This window comes from Bombina bombina, chromosome 2, assembly GCF_027579735.1.
Source record: "Bombina bombina isolate aBomBom1 chromosome 2, aBomBom1.pri, whole genome shotgun sequence".
Classification (NCBI taxonomy): domain Eukaryota; kingdom Metazoa; phylum Chordata; class Amphibia; order Anura; family Bombinatoridae; genus Bombina; species Bombina bombina.
The window spans coordinates 424,234,213-424,261,605 of NC_069500.1; the positions used below are offsets into that span (position 1 = coordinate 424,234,213).

The 27,393-nt window shown below is 37.2% G+C and overlaps 1 protein-coding gene across 1 annotated transcript in view; it reads left to right on the forward strand.

The window, feature by feature from the left end:
- Positions 1–27,393, forward strand: part of LOC128646979 (solute carrier family 2, facilitated glucose transporter member 11) — a 208,966-nt gene that overhangs the window by 161,157 nt on the left and 20,416 nt on the right. Inside the window, exons 12-13 of the mRNA XM_053699790.1 lie at positions 11,972–12,047; positions 25,269–25,396. Of these exons, the coding sequence (XP_053555765.1) occupies positions 11,972–12,047; positions 25,269–25,396 (204 nt within the window). The remainder of the gene's footprint in view (positions 1–11,971; positions 12,048–25,268; positions 25,397–27,393) is intronic.

A 27,393-nucleotide genomic window follows, 5' to 3' on the forward strand; every position in this document is an offset into this window, starting at 1 on the left:
ATCCACTAATATAAAAGATAGAAAAACTAAAATTTATACTAGCCCTATAGGAGGCTTGGACTGACACTTGTAGAGTATAAATTTGCTAGAGGGAATTATTGGAAAGAACTATTATTGAGAATAATGACAACTGAACTTTAAGTTAAATAGTTTTAACAAAGTGGTTCTATCTTTATATTTCCATGTTTATGTTTTACTTTGTTATATTAAATTTTATTTACCCGTGCCTCACACCTTTTATGCTGGCAGGATTTGATGAGGGAATAATATACTGGATGTACATATGAAATTAAGTAAGATAGGCTGCAAGGTCGATATCTTTGTTTAATCCCTTAGGGGCTAATGTTTCAAGGGTATATATCCAGAATGTTTCTTTTCTACGGATTTCCAATTCTCTATCTCCTCCTCTTTTCTTCTCAGGTATATATTCGAGAATAGATCCTTTTAGACATCCCGGATTTTTGTCATGTTTCTTAAGGTAATGAGCAGAGAGATTATGTTTTTTTTCCCCTACTTCTATATTGTTAAGGTGTTCCAGAAGTCTCTTTTTATAAGGTCTAGTGGTGCGGCCTATATACTGTAGGCCACACCCACATTCCAAAATGTAGACCACATTTTCAGTGCGACAATTGCATAGTGTGTTTATTTCATAACTCTTTTTAGTAACAGTTGAAGTAATCACCTTGGTGGGTTTATTCTTCCCTAGGTGATGTTCACAGGCCACGCAGTTGCGTCTATTACAAATCAGGCACCAATAAAAATTGGCTTAGTAAGTCGACAATTGGATTTTACAAATGTAATAGACGCAACTGCGTGGCCTGTGAACATCACCTAGGGAAGAATAAACCCACCAAGGTGATTACTTCAACTGTTACTAAAAAGAGTTATGAAATAAACACACTTATGACTTTCTAACGTTGTTGTTATAAACAATAAACTAACTTTGATGTATATAAATCCTGAGAGTGTCCTCCCTTTCCTAGCTCTTATCTACAATCCATTGAGGATTGCACCCAGGTGCTTCATTATTAGTTGAAGCTGGAGTGCTGGAACACGTGCTAATTGGATAATATATATATATATATATATATATATATATTTTGTGTGTGTGTGTGTGTGTGTGTATAGGACATTATGAAGAACTGAGAAACAACTTTACTATTCCACCTTAAAAGGGACACTGAACCCAAATGTTTTCTTTCGTGATTACAATAGAGCATGCAATTTTAAGTAACTTTCTAATTTACTCCTATTAGCATTTTTTCTTCGTTCTCTTGCTATCGTTATTTGAAAAAGAAGGTATCTAAGCTTTTTGTTGGGGGGTTCAGCACTCAGGACAGCACTTTTTTATTGGTGGATGAATGTATCCACCAATCAGCAAGAATAACCCAGGTTGTTCACCAAAAATGGCATCTAAACTTACATTCTTGCCTTTCAAATAAAGATACCAAGAGAATGAAGAAAATTTGATAATAGGAGTAAATTAGAAAGTTGCTTAAAATGTCATGCTCTATCTGAATCACAAAAGAAAAAATTTTGGGTTTAGTGTCCCTTTAAGAGAACAAAAGGGTGAAGGCTGTTATTTAGGGTAAGGGGAGATGTTTGAAGGTGAATTCTGGTGCTAGAGAGAGAGGAACATCTGCTATAGAAACAAAATGTCCAAGATGTGAAAATAAATGTTGTTTGCCCTCTATTTGCCTGTGCACACACAGATCACCTAAACAAAGCAAAAAGGTACTACACTTTACACCCTCACTTCTCTAAGAACTTAACCCTATACACAGTGCACACAGATTAATAAACTTTATAGGGTTAAGTCCTCTGAGCAGTGTGTGTAAATGTCAGCTGCCAGTGTCTCTGCAGCTCCCAATTTATTACTTAGGCAAACCATACCCCCCAACTGTCCCGATTTTCGCGGGACAGTCCCGATTTTAGGGGTCTGCCCCGAGTTGCTAGCCATCTGTCCCGATTTGCCCCAGGCATTTAACCCCTTAATGACAACTGACGTACCAGGTACGTCATGCATTAACAAGCAGTTAATGACAATGGACGTACCTGGTACGTCAGTTGTCTAACAGAGTGCTGGAAGTGATCACAATCACTTCCAGCAGCTCTGAGGGTATTGCAGTGATGCCTCAATATGGAGGCATCCTGCAATACCCCTTTACAAGACTCCGATGCAGAGAGAGCCACTCTGTGGCCCTCTCTGCACCGGTAGTGATGGTGCCGATGGTGCCTTTGACCGGTGGGAGGAGGGAGCATGTGCGCGCGCGTGCACGATGCGCGTGCGCACGTGCACGGGTGTGCGTGTGCATGTGGGCGCGCGTGCACGTGGGCGCGCGTGCACGTGCACATGCGCACATTAGCCACACTGACACCAATGAAAAAGTAAGGGGAAAAAAAGTTTTTTTTTTATTTTTATATTTAAAAGGATCTGTGAGGGGGAGGGGGTGGGGGTATTGTGGGGGGGCTGCTACACTACAGAAATAATTAAACAAATAAAAAAATAAATACAATTAAAATAAGTTTGGTTTGTGGGACCAAACTGGGTACTGGCAGACAGCTGCCAGTACCCAAGATGGCGGTAATTAGGTAGGGGAGAGGGTTAGAGAGCTGGAGGGGGGGATCAAGGAGGTTCATGCTAAGGCAGGGGTCCATCACAACTAAAATATTTTATAATTTTTATTTAAAAAAAAAAAAAAAACTCTTATTTAGTACTGGCAGACTTTCTGCCAGTACTTAAGATGGCGGTAACAATTGTGAGGTGGGGGAGGGAAGAGAGCTGTTTGGGAGGGATCAGGGGGTGGGATGTGTCAGGTGGGAGGCTGATCTCTAAAATTAACCCTGCAAGCTCCCTACAAGCTACCTAATTTAACCCCTTCACTGCTGGGCATAATTCACGTGTGGTGCGCAGTAGCATTTAGCGGCCTTCTAATTACCAAAAAGCAACGCCAAAGCCATATAAATCTGCTATTTCTGAACAAAGGGGATCCCAGAGAAGCTTTTACAACAATTTCTGCCATAATTGCACAAGCTGTTTGTAAATAATTTCAGTGAGAAACCTAAAATTGTGAAAAATGTAAAGTTTTTTTTTTTATTTGCTCGCATTTGGCGGTGAAATGGTGGCATAAAATATACCAAAATGGGCCTAGATCAATACTTGGGGTTGTCTACTACACTACACTAAAATTAACCCTACAAGCTCCCTACAAGCTCCCTAATTAACCCCTTCACTCCTGGGCATAAAACATGTGTGGTGCGCAGCGGCATTTAGCGGCCTTCTAATTACCAAAAAGCAACCACAAAGCCATATAAGTCTGTTATTTCTGAAAAAGGGGATCCCAGAGAAGCATTTACAACCATTTGTGCCATAATTGCAGAAGCGGTTTGTAAATAATTTCAGTGGGAAACCTAAAGTTTGTGACAAAATTTGTGAAAAAGTGAACTTTTTTTTTTTTTTTATCGCATTTGGCGGTGAAATGGTGGCATGAAATATACCAAAATGGGCCTAGATCAATACTTTGGGATGTCTTCTAAAAAAAAATATATACATATCAAGGGATATTCAGGGATTCCTGACAGATATCAGGGTTCCAATGTAACTAGCGCTAATTTTGAAAAAAAGTGGTTTGGAAATAGCAAAGTGCTACTTGTATTTATTGCCCTATAAATTGCAAAAAAAGCAAAGAACATGTAAACATTGGGTATTTCTAAACTCAGCACAAAATTTAGAAACTATTTAGCATGGGTATTTTTTGGTGATTGTAGATGTGTAACAGATTTTGGGGGTCAAAGTTAGAAAAAGTGTGTTTTTTTCCATTTTTTCCTCATATTTTATCTTTTTTTTTTTAGTAAATTATAAGATATGATGAAAATAATGGTATCTTTAGAAAGTCCATTTAATGACGAGAAAAACGGTATATAATATGTGTGGGTACAGTAAACGAGTAAGAGGAAAATTACAGCTAAACGCAAACACTGCAGAAATGTAAAAATAGCCATTGTCATTAAGGGTAAGAAAATTGAAAAATGGTCCGGTCATTAAGGGGTTAAAAAAAAAAAAAAATTTTAAATTCTGTTGGGCCCATACTCAGAAGCAGCTGGCTTTGCTCTCACGGGGTTAGATACCTGTTATATTCCCTGTGGAAAAGGAATGGTGTGTGGGTTATGCAGGAGTAAGAAGGCTGTATACACTCTGACCACGGGTAATGGTGACCTCTCTAACCTACCTCTGGTAATGATGATATCTAATCCCTGGTGATAATACTAGCATGCCTTCAGTTTTATACAATGAGCAGTGGCAGCCGCACACTGCCAGCTAATGTGCTTGCCAACCCCAGGACCCCATACAATGAATTACAGATACCCATATATGATGTAGTGTGTGTGTCTATCTGTATCCATAACTGTGTGTGTGTATCTGTATGTATAAGTTTATGCTATGTAGTGTGTGTCTGCATGTATAAATGTAAGCTATGTAGTGTGTGTATGTGTATCTGCATGTATAAGTGTATGCTATGTAGTGTGTGTGTGTCTGCATGTATAAGTGTTTACTATGTAGTGTCTGTGTATCTGCATGTATAAGTGTATGCTGCATGTATAAGTGTATGCTATGTAGTGTGTGTGTATCTGCATGTGTAAGTGTATGCTATGTAGTGTGTGTGTATCTGCATGTGTAAGTGTATGCTATGTAGTGTGTATGTATCTGCATGTATAAGTGTATGCTATGTAGTGTGTGTGTGTCTGCATGTATAAGTGTTTACTATGTAGTGTCTGTGTATCTGCATGTATAAGTGTATGCTGCATTTATAAGTGTATGCTATGTAGTGTGTGTGTATCTGCATGTGTAAGTGTATGCTATGTAGTGTGTATGTATCTGCATGTATAAGTGTATGCTATGTAGTGTGTGTGTATCTGCATGTATAAGTGTATGCTATGTAGTGTGTGTGTGTGTGTGTATCTGCATGTGTAAGTGTATGCTATGTAGCGTGCTACTGTGCATTTTTGCTGACTTTAAAGGCCAGAATCTAGAATATTAATGGGGAATGCAGAGAGTAGTTTTAAAGAATTTATTAATAAATGTGCAATTAAGATAAAAATATTTAGCAATGTCTTTGCAAAGGCTAATTAAATACAGCGCTCACATAGCCATACCAGTGGTTTGAGCTTGTGTTTGATTTGCTGCCTAAGTGTATTAAAATATATTACTTTATTTAGAATTTTATTTTTCTTACTTTGGTCTTATGATTTTTAAGCCCCGCCCACCACATTTCAATTTTTTTGCCGGGGGGGGGGGGGTGTCCCTCTTTTTAATTTTGAAATGTTGGGAGGTATGGGCAAACGCTTGCAGCAAGTTCTGACGTCATTGCAGGCTGTATGTACAATATATATATATATTATATTATATTATAGTAACCCTGTGACTTACACTTACCCCAAATCTTCATCTTTGCTGCCAGTGCCTGCTGGTGCTGTTCCTTCCCACGCTATGTAGCTCCTCTGTCCTGCACACTGGTGCTGGCTCCTCCTTCTTCCTCTCCAGTCATGTTCCTTGTGCTGTGTAGGAACATGATGGACTGGAACGGAAGTAGAGGAGGCTAGCATATAGCAACAGCCAGCATGGGGTATTGGAGTGGTGCTGCGTGTAGAGCAGGCATGTGTGGTGGATGGGGGATCCAACTGAGCATGGGGAGGCACGCCGCTTGCATATTATTAGTCAAAATAAAAAACACCCCAAAAAGTAAAAAAATTAAAAATTAATAAAACAAAACTAAAAAACATGAGTTCACACTCCATGTTTGTGCGACCCTGCTGGGTGCCTAGCAAGGATCATGCAAACGCCTGGGGGCAAGGAACAACCTAGTTGCCCCCCTTGCTCTCCTGCAGCGACGCCTATGATACATGGGCAAGGATTAATCGCTTGTGTTATCTCGAGTGCTATACCACTGTTTGGATAGATAGATAGATAGATAGATATATATATATATATACACATACACATACATATATATACATACACACACACACACACGTAACTAGAAACCACAGAGCCCAGATGCAAAAATCTAAGAGGGGCTACCCACCCCAAAAAAAAAATTGTGAATTTGACACATCTTTTTTCCCCTCAACATTTAACATAGTAAAAAAAAAGTTCTACTTTATCTTTTTCTTTATACACAAAGCCTTCTTACCTTTTTACTTTCTGTATACACAAATGCCAATACTTATCGAAAGGTATTGAAGAAACATTTTAGCACTTATATTTTGCACCCCCACATAAAGGATGATTATGGCCGCTGTCTCTTGTTTACATAGCTTTTCTACAGAGAATACAACAATATTTATATTTTCAGCATAGGTGGAGGTTTCAACAGAAAACTTCAGATAATTCACCTGACAAAATAAATGTAAAGAGCTATTTATAAATAATTATTATATATTGCAGCAGGTAAAATGGAAGATTCTACATTACAATAACGGCCGGATTGGCCTACCAGGATACCAGAAGATTTCCCGGTGGGCTGCCGCAGCTGGGGCTGTAATGCTACAATTTAAAGGGGGGATTAATAGATGCAATTGGGTTGAAGGGTACATATATAACAACAATCTGGCATTTTTTTTTTTTTTTTAATACAAACTAATGTAATATAATTATTATTATTATCGATTATTTGTAGAGCGCCAACAGATTCTGCAGCGCTAATTCTGATATAATAAAATATAGGGGGGGGGGAGTATCCCAGTAACCCCCTGTGAGAAAAATGGGATGTGCTCATTATGAGATAACAACAGAAAATAGGGCTGGTCTCCAAATTTTCCAGGGCTGCTTTTTATGCCAAAGTCCAGCCCAGATTACAATGTAACTTTTTGGTCATTACTTCATGAGATCTAATACATAAACAATTATTTATAAAAAATAGCCCTCCTACCCTCACCTCACAAAATTATAAAGTATCCCATTCACTATATAGCCAAACAAAAACTATGTCCAAATTCCTATTCCTTATGTTACTTGCCCTTGCAAATGATGTAGAGTCTAACCCTGGTCCCACAGCAAATTCCATTCCTAGCCTTCCAGCTAAAAAAGGCCTCTCCTTTGTGCACTGTAATATCCGCAGCTTACTACCAAAAATCGATGCACTGCAAGCTTGGTGTTTACAATACAAGCCCAAAATCATTGTTATCTCTGAATAGTGGCTAACTGCAAAAATACCTGACTCTGCAATTACAATACATGGGTATTCATGCCATAGAATTGACAGAGCAAAGAGAGGAGGCGGCATTGTAATTTATGTTGACAATTCCACAAAGTTCACCCCCTTACAAAAATCTAGCTCTCCTGCCACCTTTGATTTCCTTTCTGGCACAATTGAGATACCATGCAGTAAATCAATCATTGTTGCAGGAATCTACCGCCCACCTAGCTCCCCTGTGCATTCCATTTCTGACATAGCCCATCTCCTTAGTGAAACCATAGCTCAAAACCCAAAAAGTGAAATTTTGTTTTTTGGAGATTTTAATATCGATTGGCTGAATCCAAAAAAATAACAGTTGTCACACGCTATTTCAATCTTTGCAGCTAACGCAATTAATCTCCTCCCCAACTCGCATAAACATCAAAAGCCATAATCATATCCTGCTCGACTGGATTCTCTACACTTCTCCCGACCGAATCCAGGAGACAGGTGTTCTCCCTAACAATTTCAGTGACCACTGCATAGTGTACTGCGTGCGCAAAATAAAGGCAACTAAATCCCCTCCCAAGGTTAAAATCACAGGACCTTCAAAAATTTTTAATATTCAATCATTTCTAAATGACATCAAGAACCTCCCCTGGCACAGATTAAACCTAATACCAGATCTAGACTCTGCAGTTGAATTCTTTCAGTCTGAACTCCTACAAATTTGGAATTTACATGCCCCGCTGCGTAAGGTGAGAGTAAAAGGAGCACACTTAAATTGGATCACAGCTGACCTCATTCAAATGTACCAGTTTCGGGATTCATTGTGGTCAAAGTTCAAGCATACTGGCTCTATGAACGATCACGGTGTATATAGACAATGGGGAAATATATGCACTAAACAAACAAAATTGGCCAAGGCCCAATATTTCTGTGAAAATCTGAATAATAACATATCTAACCCTAGAAATTTTTGGAAACTCAAATAACTTACAAAATCCACCAATCCACTCCCAACCCTCCACTGTCAATGTGGATAACCAAACCCTGCAACTCCCCTTAGAAGTAGCAAATGCCTTTAACAATTATTTTGTCGGATGTTCCACAACCCTGATTGACAAACTAATAAATGGCACGCATCTTGAAACTAGAAATGTGGATCAGGCCCCACTAAAACAGCAAAGACCCAATATAGAGAAGTTCAATTTTAGACCTGTACCCATCAATGTCGTTAAGAAACACCTTAATAATCTAAAAATGAAAAAACATTTATCTCAAAACTGAATGCACCCGCCATGGTTGATTATATATTTCCTACCTGTTCTATGTTAAATTTTTGCATATATTATGTATTATTATTGTTTTTGTATTTTATTGTACCCTATTGTATCAACACCCCTCACCACACCCACAATTCAGTTTTACAAACTTTGCCTCCTATGGAGGTGGTGAAGAAAGTTTGTGCTCGATTTTCTACGTTGATATGCGCTTCTCAGCATTTTGAAGCCTGATTCCTCTCAGAGTACAGTGAATGTCAGAGAGATGTGAAGGGAGTATCACCTATTGAATTCTATGGTTTCCCTTGCGGAAAATCTTTTCATAGGTTCTCTGTTATCGATCGTAGAGATTCATCTCCTACCTCCCTTTTCAGATCGACGATATACTCTCATATTCCATTACCTCTACTGATGACTGTTTCAGTACTGGTTTGGCTATCTGCTATATTTGGATGGGTGTCTTTTGGTAAGTATGTTTTCATTACTTAAGACACTCTCAGCTATGGTTTGGCACTTTATGTATTAAATATAAAGTTCTAAATATATGTATTGTACTAATGTACTTATATTTGCCATGAGTCAGGTTTATGTATATTTCCTTTTGCAGACTATCAGTTTCATATTTGGGAGAAAACATTCAGGAAAATATTTTTCTTACCTGGGGTTTAGTCTTTTTTTCAAATTGACCACTTTCATTAAATTTTTGCTGGCAAAATAAGGGTCGCGAGGTCGCAAAATGCTGATGTTTATTGCATCATTTTTTTACGCGAAGGTACGTTCGGTGAGGCAAATTCGTCATTTCCTTGCACAAGGTTGCGTCTGCAATGACGCGAGTATCATTTCCGGATGTTGTTGGCGCCAAAAGAATTTCATTTTGCATTGTGCATCATACTTGGCGCCAAATAATTTCATTATTTAAATCCCTTTTTTCCTATATGCCCCTTACCTTTTTCTATGTCAGAAGGCTATGCTGTTTGCATTTTTTTCCATTCCTGAAACTGCCATATAAGGAAATTGATAATTTTGCTTTATATGTTGTTTTTTCTCTTACATTTGCAAGATGTCTCAATCTGATCCTGTCTCAGAAACCCCTATTGGAACCCTGCTGCCTGATAACAGTTCTACCAAAGCTAAGTGTATCTGTTGTAAATTTGTGGAGATTATATATCCAGCTGTGGTATGTAATAGTTGTCATGATAAGCTTTTACATGCAGAGAATGTATCCATCAGTTCTAGTACTATGCCTGTTGTTCCTTCAACATCTAATGTACATGATATCCCTGTGAATATAAAATATTTTATTGCCGTTTCAATTCAGAAGGCTTTGTCTGCTATTCCGCCTTCTAATAAATGCAAAAGGTATTTTAAAACTTCTCATAAAGGTTGCTGAAATTTCAAATGACAACATTCTGAATTATCCTCCTCTGATGAGGCTCTATCTGATTCATAAGATCCTACCTCAGATATTGACACTGACAAATCTACTTATTTATTTAAAATGGAGTATATTTGTTCCTTGTTAAAAGAGGTGTTGATTACTTTGGATATTGAGGAAACTAGTCCTCTTGATACTAAAACTAGTAAACATTTAAATTCTGTTTATAAACCTCCTTTTTCTCCAGAGGTTTTTCCAGTTCATGATGCTATTTCTGATATGATTTCTAAGGAATGGAATAGGCCTAGTACTTCTTTTATCCCTCTTCAAGGTTTAAAAAAATTGTATCCTTTGCCAACAGTTAGATTGGAGTTTTGGGTAAAGATCCCCAAAGTTGATGGGGCTATTTCTACTCTTGCCAAACGTACTACTATTCCTATGGAAGATAGTACTTCCTTTAAAGTCCCTTTAGATAGGAAACTTGAATCTTATCTAAGGAAAGCTTATTTATATTCTGGCTATCTTCTCAGGCCTGCCATTTCTATATAATAGGAGTAAATTAGAAAGTTGTTTAAAATTGCATGCTCTAGCTTAATCACGGAAGAAAAAATTTGGGTTCAGTGTCCCTTTAACCATTTTGATATGGTCAAAATCAAATACATGGCTGACAATTATTTGTGCAATAAAAAACATTTAATTCATCAGACAACTTCTAGCAGCAGAAGCATTATATCCCTTTAATGTACAATACTGTCTTGTTAACATATTTCTTAATACCCATGACATTTTTTAAGCCAGGCATATGCTGGAAGCTGCCTGATTACCACTTAAAGTTGCCTACTATCATGGAATTTGGCTGCACTAGTCTGTGCTTCTCTTTTGTCCAATTCAGTGAGGTGTTTATTATTCATTATTTATTTGCTGCTAGTAATAGTAGACAGAGAGGCAACAGACAGACTGTACAGACAGGTGATAGCCTATTGCTAACAAGTTCTTCCATATAGGAGATTCTCTCCTCCACTCAACCCAGAGCACACATGCCCCTCCCCCTGGTCCCACACAGCCCCACATTACTCTGAGCTCACGCTCCCTCGCCGTTGTGCACAGCGTGCCTTCCTTCCAACTTAGTCACAGAGTACTCCTCTCTGTCTTCGGCTGCCACCGACTCCTCTAACAACTGCCGCGCTAGCCTGCAGACTCCGTCCCACTCCTCCTACTGGCTAGACTGCACGTGCTTATTGAGGATACTACACGTGCAGTCAGTCAGGAGGAGGCTCGCCAATTCGCCGACTCTAGCCCATCTGCGTGGTAGTGCATGCCGAAATGGGAAGTTCTGGGCGGGCAGAGGGTCGGGCAGCAGTGCAGGTCAACTAGTTTGACTTTTGTTGTGCAATTGTGCTGCTGCCTGCCATTAAAGTTATTGCTGGAATTAGGGGGGGGGGGAATAAAAATATAAAATACAACTTGAAGTTGCCCCCCCTGTGGGAGGGACCTCCTGGGCCTGGTCGCAGTCTTGTACATCGCATCACTGGTAGTTCCACCCCTGTATATACATACACACACACACACACACAAATATATATAAATAAATATCTATATCTCATTTAAAAGATTATATTAAATTTAGGTTGTGGGTTTAATTTCTTAGTGGAAAAATAGTTTTTTTTAAATCCCTCCCTTTTTGTTATTACTCGTGGACTCCACAGCTTGAGTATTAATTGCCATGAATAATTGATTGTGAGCTCTCACCACCTGTATGAAAGAAAACAATTTATGCTTACCTGATAAATTCATTACTTTAATGGTGGTGAGAGTCCACAAGACCCCGTCTTTGTGTTTTTCTAGGTTTCATTTTTTTTCTTCAGCACATATTTTTTCTCCTGCTTCTTTTACGTCTCATTTCTTTTTTTACCCACACTTTGCTTGGCTATATGTTAGACTGAGGTATGTGTGAGGTGGGAGGGGTTTTTAAGAGCTCTTGGGGTTTGGGACTCTTTGCCTCCTCCTGGTGGTAGAGAAGGGCAATTCCCTTGAGTAATGGATTGTGGACTCTCACTACCATGAAAGAAATTAAATTTATCAGAGAGCATGTTATTTGCCATAAATAAAGTTAACACTGTTTTATGTCCTCCCCTTAGGGCTGGTATGACTGGATTCCATATTGCAGTGCTGTTTTCATTTTCTTGTTCATCTTCTTCTTTGGCATGGGCCCAGGTATTTGTTAACGGTCATGGAATTATATGATCATAATTCTGTGTAGAACAATAATACAAGCACATGACACACTAAGGACACAGAAGAACACACACACACACACTATATATATATATATATATATATATATATATATATATATATATATATATATATATATATATATATATAAGCAAACATGTCACAAACCAGAAAACTGGGATGAGAACAAGCAGCACTAATAAATAAATATGCTTCAGTATATAGGGAGAAAACAGGATGCTGCTATTAGATTACAAATTGAGCAGATGTAGGAACAAACTTTCACCTATTCAAATGAGTAAATAATGTGAGAATCGACAGGTCAACAGCGCATAGGAATTCTATACTAAAACATATGGGAACAAGTAATGAAATGTTTCAAAGTCAGTATTGATAAAAAATATTTCTATAAAACAAAGAATCCAATCAGATAACTGGGTAGAATGATATTCCCCTTACCAGAAGATACATCAATCTGATGAGGTAAGTTGCAGCAACTAGTAGAGGGTGGTAGAAATCTACTGTGTATAGATAGAATTCAGTGGCGGGTCATCTGCCTCTTGGAGTAAGTGTTTCCTCTGTATTTTCTTCCTCTCAAAGGTGTTAGCTCATAGAATAAAAAAGCAGCTGATATAGTATAATATTGTTTTTTATTATTATACAAATTAAAACACACAGCATATAAGTAAACCACTCACATGAGGTATACTCAAACAATATGGAGGTATGTTCTGCACAGGAGTGGTTATAGAGATCCTCCAAAGGACAGTTCCAGGATATGTGCAAGAATGTATAAAACTATACAGTCAAAAAAAACGTCAATGTGATATAATGGTAAATAAATATATTTAAAAACTCTGGTTTGATAACCAGCAAAGTCCAGCAAACTGCTGGTGTAGAGTTCAAGTGAGATTCAATCCCTAACGCGTTTCAAAAGCTTATCAAAATCAAATAAATCCTTCTTCCTCAGAGGGGTATACTCGTAGAGACCGGGAGTCGCTTTAAATACAGAAAGTGGCGGCACACCCCCTCCATTCATTGGACCACAGTCCGGTCACATGGTGAGTATGTAGACTAAGGTTAATGCATCTAATAGCTAAATCGGCACAAAGATAGATACCGGATGATGCGTAACAGTCAGTATAACAGTATGTCGTATTGGTTTCTATGGCAACACTATTTAAACGTCTAACATGCAAAACAGTGCTAGTAAACAGAATAATTATATATATATATATATATATATATATATATACATACATACATATATATACACACACACACACACTTGGATCCTAGCTATGTCAGGAAACAGTTATAAGAACATTAGCGCTTATATAAATGAGGGTTGAACATTAATGTTAAAAAATATATACATTATATAAAATGAGTGATACATATAAAAACTATTCAACTTAAGATATAAAATATATATTGCTCATAGAGAGTAAAATAGATGTTTCTATAAATACATGATTATGTATAGGAAGGACATAACATGAAATAGTATAATACAGTGTAATATAACAAAACTAAACGTGAAGTTGATCATGTCAATAAATAATAGCGAATAATATACACAAATATCTATATGTACACTGGTCAGTTATAGACCTAGATAAGAACTGTTTTTAAACCATTAGGAGCTATAGCAACTCATGAGATATAAAAAAAATGTGTACAAGGTCCATAAGTTGAAATATATGGCAATAAAAGAATATATATAAGTGGATGAGTTTTGTAGCTCCTTCTGTACAAAGATATAGGAGGGAGTCCTATATAAATGCTACAATAGTCATAGAGAGGGTAGAGGTTGAATAAAAAATTGATACCTGAAATATTATGTTAAAAAGGCAACTATGTCTATGTCCTTGTTTAGGCCCTTGGGAGTCATGGTACCCATTCTGTGTAAGTGTAGTTCCCTACGAATGCCTCCAGGGGGGTCTTTTATATGTTCCAATATTGTACCATTCAAATTATTTGGATCCATATTGTGAACAATTCTAAAGTGATTTGAGACACTAGGTTTTTTAAAACCTGTTTCAATATTTCTTATGTGTTCTATGTGTTCTAGAAGGCGTTTCTTGTAGAGTCTGATAGTACGGCCTATATACTGTAATTTGCATGAACATTCTAGTAGATATACAACATGATCTGTTTTACAATTAATAAGAGTCTATCTCATAAATGTTACTATTGGAGGTTGAAGTAATTGATTTAGTTGGTATATTCTTATTGTAGTGATGTTTGCATGCCTCACAATTTAAGCGGTTACACTTAAAGAAGCCTTTAGTGTTTGATTGTAACCAATTTTTAGTTTTTCCTTTTGGGGCTTCATCCACAGATTTTAACTTGCTTGGGGCCAGTATGGATCTGAGATTTTTCCTTTCCTAAAGATAAGTTGAGGTTTTATTGTTGTGACTTCCTTCAGGAAATTATCCTTTTTTTAATACATGCCAGTGTTTATTCAATTTTTTTTAATGTTATTGGCTCCCTCATTGAATGTAGTGATCATGGCCGGTATGTTCTTTTTCTTTTCCTTGGTGGTATTAGGTATGAACATTTCCTTTCTATCCATTCTCTCAACTTTTATAAAGGCCTTCCTAATAGTTGTTTCATTGTAGCCTTTGCATATCAATTTCTCTTTAAGAATTTTAGATTCCTTAAGGAAATCTCTCTCCTTAGAGCAACTTCTCCTTATCCTTGGCCATACGGGATACTTTGTATCCAAGCTTGATGATGGCCACTGCGTGCATCAAGATAGCTGTTGCTATCTGTTGGTTTCCGGTATAGTTTGTTTTTATGTCATTATCCTCATAGTATAACTTAAGATCTAAAAATTAAATTTCGCAGTTATCCACTTTCTCTGTGAAAGTTAGATTAAAATTATTAGTATTTACATATAATAAAAAAAACACACATTAAAAGTTTTTAAATCTTCCCTTCCCAAATCAATATGATTTCATCTATAAAACGATAAAAAGTTTATATAGCCGTCCCCCCTATCTGTAAATAAAACTTGTTAAAACTAAAAAAAAAAATAATTCTAAAATAAATTGAATTGATTCTTTGATAAATTCAATTTTAGGATTATTCAAATTTGTCAGATTTCTAAGCCAGTATATAGCTGTTTCTATACCCTTTGAATGGGCTATATTTGTGTAAAGCGAGCTGACGTCCAGTGTCACCCATCAATAGTTATTTTTCCAGTTGCATCCAGATACATTTTAAATTATATTAGATGTGTCCCTAATGTAGAATTTTATTTTGGGAACCAAAGGTTGAAGATAAAAATCCACAAATTCAGATAACTTATTTGTTAATGAACCGATTTCTGACATAAATCGGTCTCCCTGGAGGGTTAATCTGATCTTTGTGGATCTTGGGGAAGTGGTAAAACATCGCCATTTTCTGTGTATTTTGAGTTAAGAACTGGAATTCGTATTCATTCAAGGTTCCATTATGTTTAGCAGTATCTAATAGGTGTGTGTATTCTCTAATATATAGTTTTGAGGGATCTTCTTTCAGCAGTCTATAAGTGTTAATGTCACTCAGAAGTCTATTTGCTTCTTTAATGTAGTCTGCTCTATCTTGTACAATAATGCCACCTCCCTTGTCTGCTTCTCTTAGAATAATATTTCTGTCTCCCTCAATATTTTTCAAAATGTTTCTCTTTTCTAGTTGTTATCCTTTCTAATTTTATACTTCTCACACATTTCCAAGAGGTCCTCCTGTACCAGTTTCTCAAATACGGGTATACAGTTCCCCTTGGACTGTGTTGGATAATATGTGGAGATGGGTTTAAAAGTAGAATGATTGTTGAAAACAACCGCTGGTGTTTCACTATCTATACGACTGGTTTCCAGTTCTACATAATTGTCCACAAATAGGGATTCTAAGTTTATCAATGCTTCCAAATCATTGTCATCCAATGTACTTGGATTCGTGTTGTTAAGTCCATCAATTCTTTCTTTTTTAATTTTTTGGAAGTGTCTGTTAAGGGTTAACTTTTTTATAAATTTATGAAAAACAATAAAAATATCAAAAGAATTAGGTCCTTTTACTGGTGCAAAGGCTAATCCTAGGATCCAATTGTATGTATATATATATATATATATTTAAGACCACAGTTTTTAAACTGTGGTCTTAAAACATCTTAGAGTGGTCTATATTAAATATCTTTTACCTGCATTCAAAGTTATGCTGTTTCATGCACCGTTTTGCATGTTAGAAGTTTAAATAGCGTTACCATAGAAACCAATACGACATACAGCCCCATGTGACTGTTACGCATCATCCGGTATCTATCTTTGTGCCGATTTAGCTATTAGATGCATTAACCTTAGTCTACATACTCACCATGTGACCAGACTGTGGTCCAATGAATGGAGGGGGTTGCCGCCACTTCCTGTATTTAAAGCGACTCCCGGTCTCTACGAGTATACCCCTCTGAGGAAGAAGGATTTATTTGATAAGCCTTTGAAATGCGTTAGGGATTGAATCTCCCTTGAACTCTACATCAGCAGTTTGCTGGACTTTGCTGGTTACGAAACCAGAGTTTTTTTAATATATTTATTTACCATTATATCACATTGACGCATTCTTGCACATATCCTGGAACTGTCCTTTGGAGGATCTCTATAACCACTCCTGCGCATAACATACCTCATAGTGTTTGAGGATACCTCATGTCAGTGGTTTACTTATATGCTGTGTGTTTTTATTTGTATAATAATAAAAAATAATTTTACCCTATATCATCTTATTTCTATTCTATGGGCTAACACCTTTGAGAGGAAGAAAATACAGAGGAAACACTTACTCCAAGAGGCAGATGACCCGCCACTGACTTCTACCTATACACAGTGGATTTCTACCACCCTCTACTAGTTGCGACAACTTACCTCATCAGATTGATGTATCTTCTGGTAAGGGGAATATCATTCTACCCAGTTATCTGATTGGATTCTTTGTTTTATAGAAATATTTTTATCAATACTGACTTTGAATCATTTCATTACTAGTTCCCATATGTTTTAGTATAGAATTCCTATGCGCTATTGACCTCTCGATTTATATATATATATATACATATACATACATACACACATATAGTGAAGCTATATACTTTTGGTACATTTTTACTCAAATACTTGCAAGTCTATATTATCCATAGATCCATAAACAAGGTTACAATGTATGCAACATTCAGTATATATATAATAGATAAATTCACCAAAATAAGCAAATAATTTGTTAATAGCACAACTAAATTATTATTATGCTTAATGACATTGGGAGGCAAATGTCCGCAGTAAAAAATGTTATATTTGCCCTTTACTGAAGTGGACAAAAACATTTCTTCACCTGTGTTCCACCATTGCCTTGTATAAGGCTATTGTTAGCAAAATAGCTACTTTTAATTTTTTAGCTGTTCAGCCAAGGCTGGATTGGTCATTAGGCAAATACCCTTCCACACTTCAGATGAGTTGTACATATTGCAGCCTGAGGAGTATATTCTAGCATCAAGTCAAATGAGAATACTGCAAGAGGAAGATATTTTGTGTCCATTCTTATCAAATAATTATCTTATACTCAGTGTAACTTTCCTAATTAAAGGGGCATGACACCTCCAAATTTTGATTTAGATAAAGGGGGATATCTATCAAGCCGTCAACTGTGCTGCATGCACCAATACGCTTGCCTAACATCGCGGATCTCAATATCTCTCCTTATTTATTAAAAAAGCCGTCAAAAAGACACGCACCAAGTACGGGGCAATGAGCAGTCATCGATCTCGCGTCTATTCGGCTTTTTACCAACTTTATTTATACCCTGTCACTAAACGCCACCACTATACTAAAATGTTTAACCCCTATCCCGCTGCTCCCTGATCCTGCTGCGACCTATATAAAGTTATTAACCCCTATCCCGCCGCTCCCCGCCACCGCTAAATAAAGGTATTAACCCCTAAACCTCTGGTCTCCCACATCACCACCACTAATTAAACCTATTAACCCCTAAACCGTCAGCCCCCCCACATCGACAAACTAAATTAAGATATTAACCCCTAAACCTATAAACCCGCTAACTTTAAATTAAAATTACAACATCCCTATCTTCAAATAAATTTAAACTTACCTGTAGAATTAAAATAAACTATTTTAAACTATTAATTAACCTACCCTAACTATTATCCTACAATTAAATTAAACTACCAATTAAATTAACTAAATTACATTTTTTTTTTTTAAACTAACCCTACTAAAATTCAAATATACTATTAAACCTTATTAAAAGTACTAAATTACCAAAAAAAACACAAACACTAATTTAAAAAAAAAAAAAACACAACACTAAATTACGAAAAATAAAAAACCACATTATCCAAAATAAAACAGAATTACACCTAATCTAATAGCCCTATCAAAATAAAAAAGCCCCCCCCCACAAAATAAAAAACCCTAGCCTACAATAAACTACCAATGGCCCTTAAAGGGCCTTTTGTGGGGCATTGCTCCAAATAAATCAGCTCTTTTACCTGTAAAAAAAAAAAAAACAATAACCCCCAACAGTAAAACCCACCACCCAACCCCCCAAATAAAATAAAAAAAACCCTATCTAAAATAACCTAAGCTCCCCATTGCCCCTGAAAAGGGCAGTTGTATGGGCATTTCCCTTAAAAGGGCATTTAGCTCTTTTACATGCCCAGACCCTAATCTAAAAATAAAACCCACCCAAAAAACCCCCGACGATCCACTTAGTTATTGAAGTTCCGCTTGAAGGATCCATCCAGCCTGCAAGAAGTCTTCATCTGGGCAGCAAGAAGTCTTCATCCTCATGGCATCTTCTATCTTCAGCCATCCGGCATTGAGTGGGTCTATCCTGAAGACATCCGGAGCGGAGTATCCTCTTCATACGGTTGCCGCCGTAAACTGGAACTTCAATGCAAGCGACGTCATTCAAGATGGCGTCGCTAGCATTCCTATTGGCTGAAAGATTTCAATCAGCCAATAGGATTAAAGCAGCTCTCATCCTATTGGCTGTTCAGATCAGCCAATAGGATGAGAGCTCAATCTGATTGGAACAGCCATTAGGATTTTAGCAGATCAAATCCGATTGGCGGATTGAAATCTTTCAGCCAATAGGAATGCAAGGGACGCCATCACTGACGAGGCCCAAACTAGGCTGAAACGTACGTCTGTGGTTTTGCCGTTTCTCTCATTCAGAGAGGAATTGCCTGGTATTTCGGGGCTGGACTGTACTGTGAAGTCAGGATCAGACTGATATGCTACAGGAAAGTTCTTCTCTGTGAAAGGCACATGTTGAGCAAAAAGAGGCTGCTTTTTGGGTGGTAACTACTAACTAGCCATAGAACAAGCTATTATGCTACTGTTCATTCCCAGGTTGAGCGCTTCTCTCTTTTTATTTAGGTTAATAGTTTAAAAAAAGTTTCTTTTAATAATACAGGTAAGTTTTAATTTATATTAAGATAGGGATGTTGTAATTTTAATTTAAAGTTAGGGGGCTGTTAGGTTTAGGGGTTAATAGCTTAATTTAGTTTTTGGCGATGTGGGGGGCTGATGGTTTAGGGGTTAATAAGTTTAGTTAGTGGTAGTGATGTGGGAGGCCAGAGGTTTAGGGGTTAATACATTTATTTTTGGTTGCGGCAGGGTCGGGAGCGGCGGGATAGGGGTTAATAACTTGATTTAGGTTGCGGCGATATCGGTGAGCAGCGGAATAAGGGTTAATAACATTATGTAGGTGGCGGCGATTTCTGGCGGCAGATTAGGGGTGTTTAGACTTGGTGGTTTATGTTAGGGTGTTAGGTGTAAATGTAACTTGTTTTCTACCATAGAAATCAATGGGTTATAGTTCTTTGTCTTGCATCATCGAACATAAGCTTTCGCTGCTTTCAGACTCCCATTGATTTCTATGGCATCCGCGGCCTCCAGGGTTGCGGATTGAAAACCAGGTACGATGCGTCGGAATAGCCGTGAGCGTACCTGGTAGAAATTTTATAACTGGGAAAAAGTGTCAGAGCCGAATGTGTATTCTGAACATCTGTAATGACGTAAGCATCGATCTGCGTCGGATTGAGACCGGCGGATCATATGTTACGTCACAAATTTCAACATTTGCCGGTCTGTAGGCTTTGATAACTAGGTCGGATCAATCTTGCAACAATTACGCTGCGGAATTCCGGCGTATTTGCGGTTGACGGCTTGATACATATCCCCCAGAGCCTTAAATTTCAACAAATTTCCAATTCCCTACTGTTATCTAATTTGCTTTGTTCTTTTGGTATCCTTAGTTGAAAAGCATACATAGGTAGGCTCAGGAGCAGCAATGCACTACTGGGAGCTAGCTGCTGATTAGTGGCTGCACATATATCCCTCGTCATTGGCTCACCTGATGTGTTCAGCTAGCTCCCAGTATTTCATTATTGTTCCTTCAACAATAATGAAATACCAAGAGAATGATACAAATTTGATAATGGAAGTAAACTGTCAAAATACCAAGTACAGTAGATCTGAAACATTCTGCTCTGAATAGAATATTGTAAAACAATATTCAAAATGTATGTTGTAAACTGCAACCCACCATACTGCACAAAGGATACAAGCAAATGACCAACACAGAATCTAATCACACTAAGGAAAAGCGATATTAGCGCTCAACTGAATAATACCAGCACACGCTAATGAGAGCGCGCTTCCATAGGTTTCAGTGGGAGCCTCGTTCTCTCGCCGTCAGACACGACATGAGAACTTGCGCAGGGGACTCCCTTTAGACCCCAAAAACTGCATTTTGCAGTTATTTTATTAAAAAAATAAAGATGCTACTATTTTTTTATTTTTTTTTAAATAAAATATATCGCACTTGATTTTGGGGGCATTTTGTAAATTATATTTATAAATGGCACCTACTTGTGAAAATAAAGTAACAGCAAATACAATAAATATTGCTTCCTGATAACTGTATATTTGCAGTTTACAGCCAGATTATAAGTGGAGCTAAAGCGATATTTACGCTCCTCTTAGTAGTACCTAGGTAAAAACCGTTCCGATCAGCACACCAGCAATATATACATTCAGTATCCAAACTAGACTTCCAAATGAAGTGTGTAGGTGCTCAAACCTTCAGGGACCCCCCTCCAAGGTCCATGAACAACTCTTGAGAAAGGGGCAGGAAGCCACGAAACGTTGCTCCAATAAAGGTTTTTTCCTTTCCCTGAGTGTGCTACCTTTTTCCATTTCTACCTCTTAGTAGTACCAGCGCACGCACATGAGGTTGCGTTTGCATTGCACGGAAACATTGCGCTCATGACAGCATGTTTCCATAGGCTCCAATGGGAGCCTTGTTCTCATGCCTTGATATACATCATGAGAACTAGTGCAACAAAGGAGACAAGTCGCATAGCGATGGGCAGCAAATGTAAATATATATGTACTGTATATGCTTATATACATATATATTTATGTGCTAATATGTGTATATACACACATTAACTCGTATAGATGTATATAGGGTTGCCAGGCGTCCGGTATTTAACCGGACAGCCCGGAATTTCCATTAGCTGTCCGTTAATATCTTTTAAAGAATACCGGACAAGGCTAACTTGCCTGACAAAGAAAACTTTTTGCCCTTACAGAGCAGTTGCAGTGAGGCACTGGGGAGAGAGTAAAGCTGATTATTGCAGCGCTCTTCACGAGATTTCAATCACTTAGGAGGATGAATAGCTCACATTCAGCCGGGTCAGAAAGAGCAGCTTCTGTGGTGAGTGACATTATGTCACGTGATACCGTAGTTCAGCGCAGGTGCTCTCTACCTAGGATCTGGGAGTAAGTTATGCAGACTTTCTGAATCTGGAGTGAGGGAGATTTACAGCCTGCCAGATTGTAGGAGCCATCCAGGTTAACCCTTAGCCATGAGGTAAATTGTGTATGCACTTACAGTGGGGAAAAAAAGTATTTAATCAGCCACCAATTGTGCAAGTTCTCCCACTTAAGAAGATGAGGTATACCTATGATGAAAATTACAGGCCTCTCTCAACTATGAGAGACAAAATGTGGAAAGAAATCCAGACAGACAATCACGTTGTCTGATTTGGAAAGAATTTATTTGCAAATTATGGTGGAAAATAAGTATTTGGTCACCTACAAACAAGCAAGATTTCTGGCTTCTTCTTTAAGAAGCTCCTCTGTCCTCCACTCATTACCTGTATTAATGGCACCTGTTTGAACTTGTTATCAGTATAAAAGACACCTGTCCACAACCTCAAACAGTCACACTCCAAACTCCACTATGGTGAAGACCAAAGAGCTGTCGAAGGACACCAGAAACAAAATTGTAGACCTGCACCAGGCTGGGAAGACTGAATCTGCAACAGCCAAGCAGCTTGGTGTGAAGAAATCAACTGTGGGAGCAATAATTAGAAAATGGAAGACATACAAGACCACTGATAACCTCCCTCGATCTGGGGCTCCACGCAAGATCTCACCCCGTGGGGTCAAAATGATCACAAGAATGGTGAGCAAACATCCCAGAACCACATGGGGGGACCTAGTGAATGACCTGCAGAGAGCTGGGACCAACGTAACAAAGGCTACCATTAGTAACACACTACGCCGCCAGGGACTCAGATCCTGCAGTGCCAGACATGTTCCCCTGCTTAAGCCAGTACGTGTCCGGGCCCGTCTGAAGTATGCTAGAGAGCATTTGGATGATCCAGAAGCGGATTGGGAGAATGTCATATGGTCAGATGAAACCAAATTAGAACTGTTTGGTAGAAACACAAATTGTTGTGTTTGGAGGAGAGAGAACACCATACCTACTGTGAAGCAGGGGGGTGGCAACATCATGCTTTGGAGCGGTTTCTCTGCAAAGGGAACAGGACGACTGATCCGTGTACATGAAAGAATGAATGGGGCCATGTATCGTGAGATTTTGAGTGCAAACCTCCTTCCATCAGCAAGGGCATTGAAGATGAAACGTGGCTGGGTCTTTCAGCATGACAATGATCCCAAACACACCGCCCGGGCAATGAAGGAGTGGCTTCGTAAGAAGCATTTCAAGGTCCTGGAGTGGCCTAGCAAGTCTCCAGATCTCCACCCCATAGAAAACCTTTGGAGGGAGTTGAAAGTCCGTGTTGCCCAGCGACAGCCCCAAAACATCACTGCTCTAGAGAAGATCTGCATGCAGGAATGGGCCAACATACCAGTAACAGTGTGTGACAACCTTGTGAAGACTTACAGAAAACGTTTGACCTCTGTCATTGCCAACAAAGGATATATAACAAAGTAATGAGATGAACTTTTGATATTGACCAAATACTTATTTTCCACCATAATTTGCAAATAAATTCTTTCCAAATCAGACAATGTGATTTTCTGGATTTGTTTCCACATTTTGTCTCTCATAGTTGAGGTATACCTATGATGAAAATTACAGGGCTCTCTCATCTTCTTAAGTGGGAAAAATGCACAATTGGTGGTTGACTAAATACTTTTTTTCCCCACTGTAGCAAGAGTGAAAATGTGTAATATATATATATATATATATATATATATATATATATATATATATATATATATATATATATATATATATTAGTGCAGCTGTATGTAAATGAAACAAATGTACTAGCCCCCAAAAAATGATTTTATATGCAGTATATAGCAAATGTGTACCCATCTCTGGCTTGAAAAGTGTATTTTATAACTTTTCAATTATTTTTGTGTATTAAAATTGTAAATAACCTGTTTTGTCTTGAAAGAGTGCTTAACATGTTCCTTAACATATACCCAGTGATAGAATATATATATATATATATATATATATATATATATATATATATATATATACCCCCCTCCCCCCCGTTTATCTGTCCGGTATTTTTGCCGCAGACACCTGGCAACCCTAGATGTATATAAAGCATATACATATATATTTACAGTTCCCATAGACCAAAATGAAAAGGCACTTTTTAGTAACAAAAACTAGCCACTTGTAATGGCAAATTTGTCAGTTTGCGAGCTCCACTTTTAATCTAGCCCTTAATGTTAAGCATAGCTTTAGAATCATTGTTCTAAACCAGGGCTGCCCATACTATGACCCGAGGGACACATACTGGCTCTAAGGGTTTTTCTGTGACCTTTAGCACCTCAGAACTGAAACAGATGTCATTTGTCATCAAAAAAGCAGTTCTATACTTCTCATTAGCAAATACTAAAATCACTATAAGTGACTAATTTAATATGGTCATTTTAACTACAATTTATTATTGTTGATAATTATTGTTATTGTTGATAATAATTATATTAATAATATTAATTGTTGATTTTGTATTTCTTTTTTCATTATTTTAAAATTGTAGTATTGAAAAATCTGTTTATACAGGTATAATAAAATGTACTTTATTCACAAAGAGTATTCAAGCCTTAAGTTTTGTGAATTAAATTGTTTAGACAAATGCAATTATTTTTATACAGATTTTTGCACTTAAAAAGGACAGTCTAGACCCAATACATAATTTTGATTACATACCTGAGAAGGATCCTGCAACTGGTCCCACATCTATGAGCTTGTAATAAGTACATAAATCACATAAATATTCATAGTTTGACAGGAGCCGAAAATGTCCACCAAGCTCCGCCCACTTGTTGCATGTATTTGGAATGGTAATTTGTTTTCCTACTTGCACTTGCTGATTTGCGCATGTGCAATTTGAAATAGCACTGCTAAACTGTCATACAAGAAAACAGCTAATTGGACAAGAAGGAAGCTGTGGCCGCCATTTTTAGCTGCTAACAACTTATTTAAAAAGTTTCATGTACTTCTTACACGCTTATAGATATGGAACTTGCTGCAAGTAATAAATAATAAGCATTGGGTCTAACACACTGTGGCCCTATCCCAGTGCATTTTAGGAATTGCCAGCTTTTTACCACCAATTTGGTTGATATCAGTTATTCTAAAAACAAAATATTTTTAATTGAGGTTATAAAATTCTGTTTTATTAACCTGAGAGAATAGTGGAAATATATTTACATAAGAGAAGCAGCTTTCAAGTACAAGATTTCAATTAACTTCTATAGTTACATATATTCTTCTTTATCATTGTTTATCATTTGAACCTTGTGCTGTATACCTGGTTTATGCTGCATATCCCTAATTCTGACATATTTTGTCTTGCAGGAACAATCACTCTAGTTATGCTCATAGAGATATGCAAACACTCGTCTCGTGCTGCAGTTTTTGTCATCTTCAGCAGCCTCAACTGGTTTGGTCTCTATGTCATCGGACTGGCATTTCCTTATGTGGTGGTGAGGTTCCTGTGCAAATTCTGCTTCTAGTGTCTTCAGCAGCTAGGGTGATGGGTTCTGTGGGGAGTCAAGAGGTTTTGATGGCTATGACGTTAATTTGGAGAGAGTCTTCAAGGTGGGAAAGTACCACTAGATTGGGAACTTTTTAGTTAGTGAAGATACTGCAATAAAATGTAGATGAATACTAGTGTCTATTTTACTAACCTAGCGAGGACACCCCAATACATGTAGATGAACACTAGTGTCTATATTACTAACCTAGTGAGGACATCACAATAAATGTAAATGAATACTACTATATTAGTAAATACAACAATCCTTATCCAGGTGGCAATACTATTTGTAATATTTATTGGAACAAAGCTTTTCTATAATAAAGGACTGGCTGGCATAGGAAATGCAAAGTGCTGATTTTACAAGACATCAGACATTAACAGTAATATACAAATCACCTCCCACTGATTCCAAAACCTAGAACACTTCATTTCGAGGGACCCAAATGACCTAAGAAGTTTAATTTTTCAGTTCAAACAGGATGTAATGTCCAATAATGTGATGACTTGGAGTCCTGAGAATAAAAGATGTCAAGGGTTTTGATATCGTTTTATGCTTAAAAATTTTTTTAAAAAAAAATTGGTTCGGCAATAAGCTGGATTTCAAAAACCTAAACAAGGTTGGGTTTATATATCTATACATATTATATATACACACACACACACACACAGATCTCTGAGGACGCGCTATCCCAACGCACATTAACTTCAATTGCGCTCAAGTGATCGCATTTACTTTCAACTTTTAATACAAGCGATAAACTCGTCACGTGCAAAAACACGGGATAAACCCATCACACGTGTAACTGTTAGCACTACACTATATATTTGTGTTATTTTTTCTCCAGAAATTTAATTTTAATAACTAATCAATCAAATTAAACACTCATAAGTGTGTTTAAACCCATTGATTGAGTCTATTTTGCAAAAAGAAAATATCAAATAAATAGACATATTTTATTAAATAAAGTTATATAAAAATAAACTTAAATACTTTGAAAGAACAAAAACTTTTAGAAAACTAAAGTATAATTATTAAAAGGGACAGTCTAGTCAAAATTAAACTTTAATAAATCCAATAGGGCATGTCATTTTAAACAACTTTCCCATTTACTTTTATCATCAAATTTGCTTTGCTCTCTAGGTATTTCTAGGTAGGCTTATATGCTAATTTCTAAGCAGTTGACCTGCCTCTTATCTCAGTGCCTTTTGACAGTTAGACATTGCTAGTTCATGTGTGTCATACAGATAACATTGTGCTAACTGTCATAACTGATTGGCTAAAATACACGTCTGTCAAAAGAACTGAAATAAAGGGTCAAGGTCAAAAGTGTATTAATATAACAGTGTATATTATGAAAACTGTGGGTTTGGGTAATAAAGGGATTATCCATCTTTTTAAACAATAAAAATTCTGGAGTAGAGTGTACATTTAAATAACATTGGGTTGCTGGGAATCTATATTTGTTTCCTGTGTTCCCAGTTGAATCCACAGCTTCTTCTTGTTCTTTAATAAATAAAATATCTATTTCCACCCCACTTTTTTGAAGTGCACTTTGTTCATGTTCTACTGATTGTAGTAGCATTCTACCGTTGTTTTTTGCTGTTTTGTTCAGACATGTATTTTCATTGCAATTTGGGGGGGGGGGGGGGGGGGGCTTTATAAAAAAAAAAATAGATAATTTTAATGAAATATACATGTATAGTACTGTGCAAATGTCTAAGGCCACCGTTAGATTTCTTGTTTTAGCAATGGTATAATGACCATAAATAATTATTTCTCTGTCTCTTTATTAGACTACAACCATAAAATACAGGTAATTTGTATTCAGTATTAAAACAATTGGGAAAAAAAAAACCTGAAAAAACAAAACAGCTTCTATAGGCTAAAGTAGCAAGTATTTAGTGTGACCTCCACTTACACTTCAGCAATAGCAGGAACCT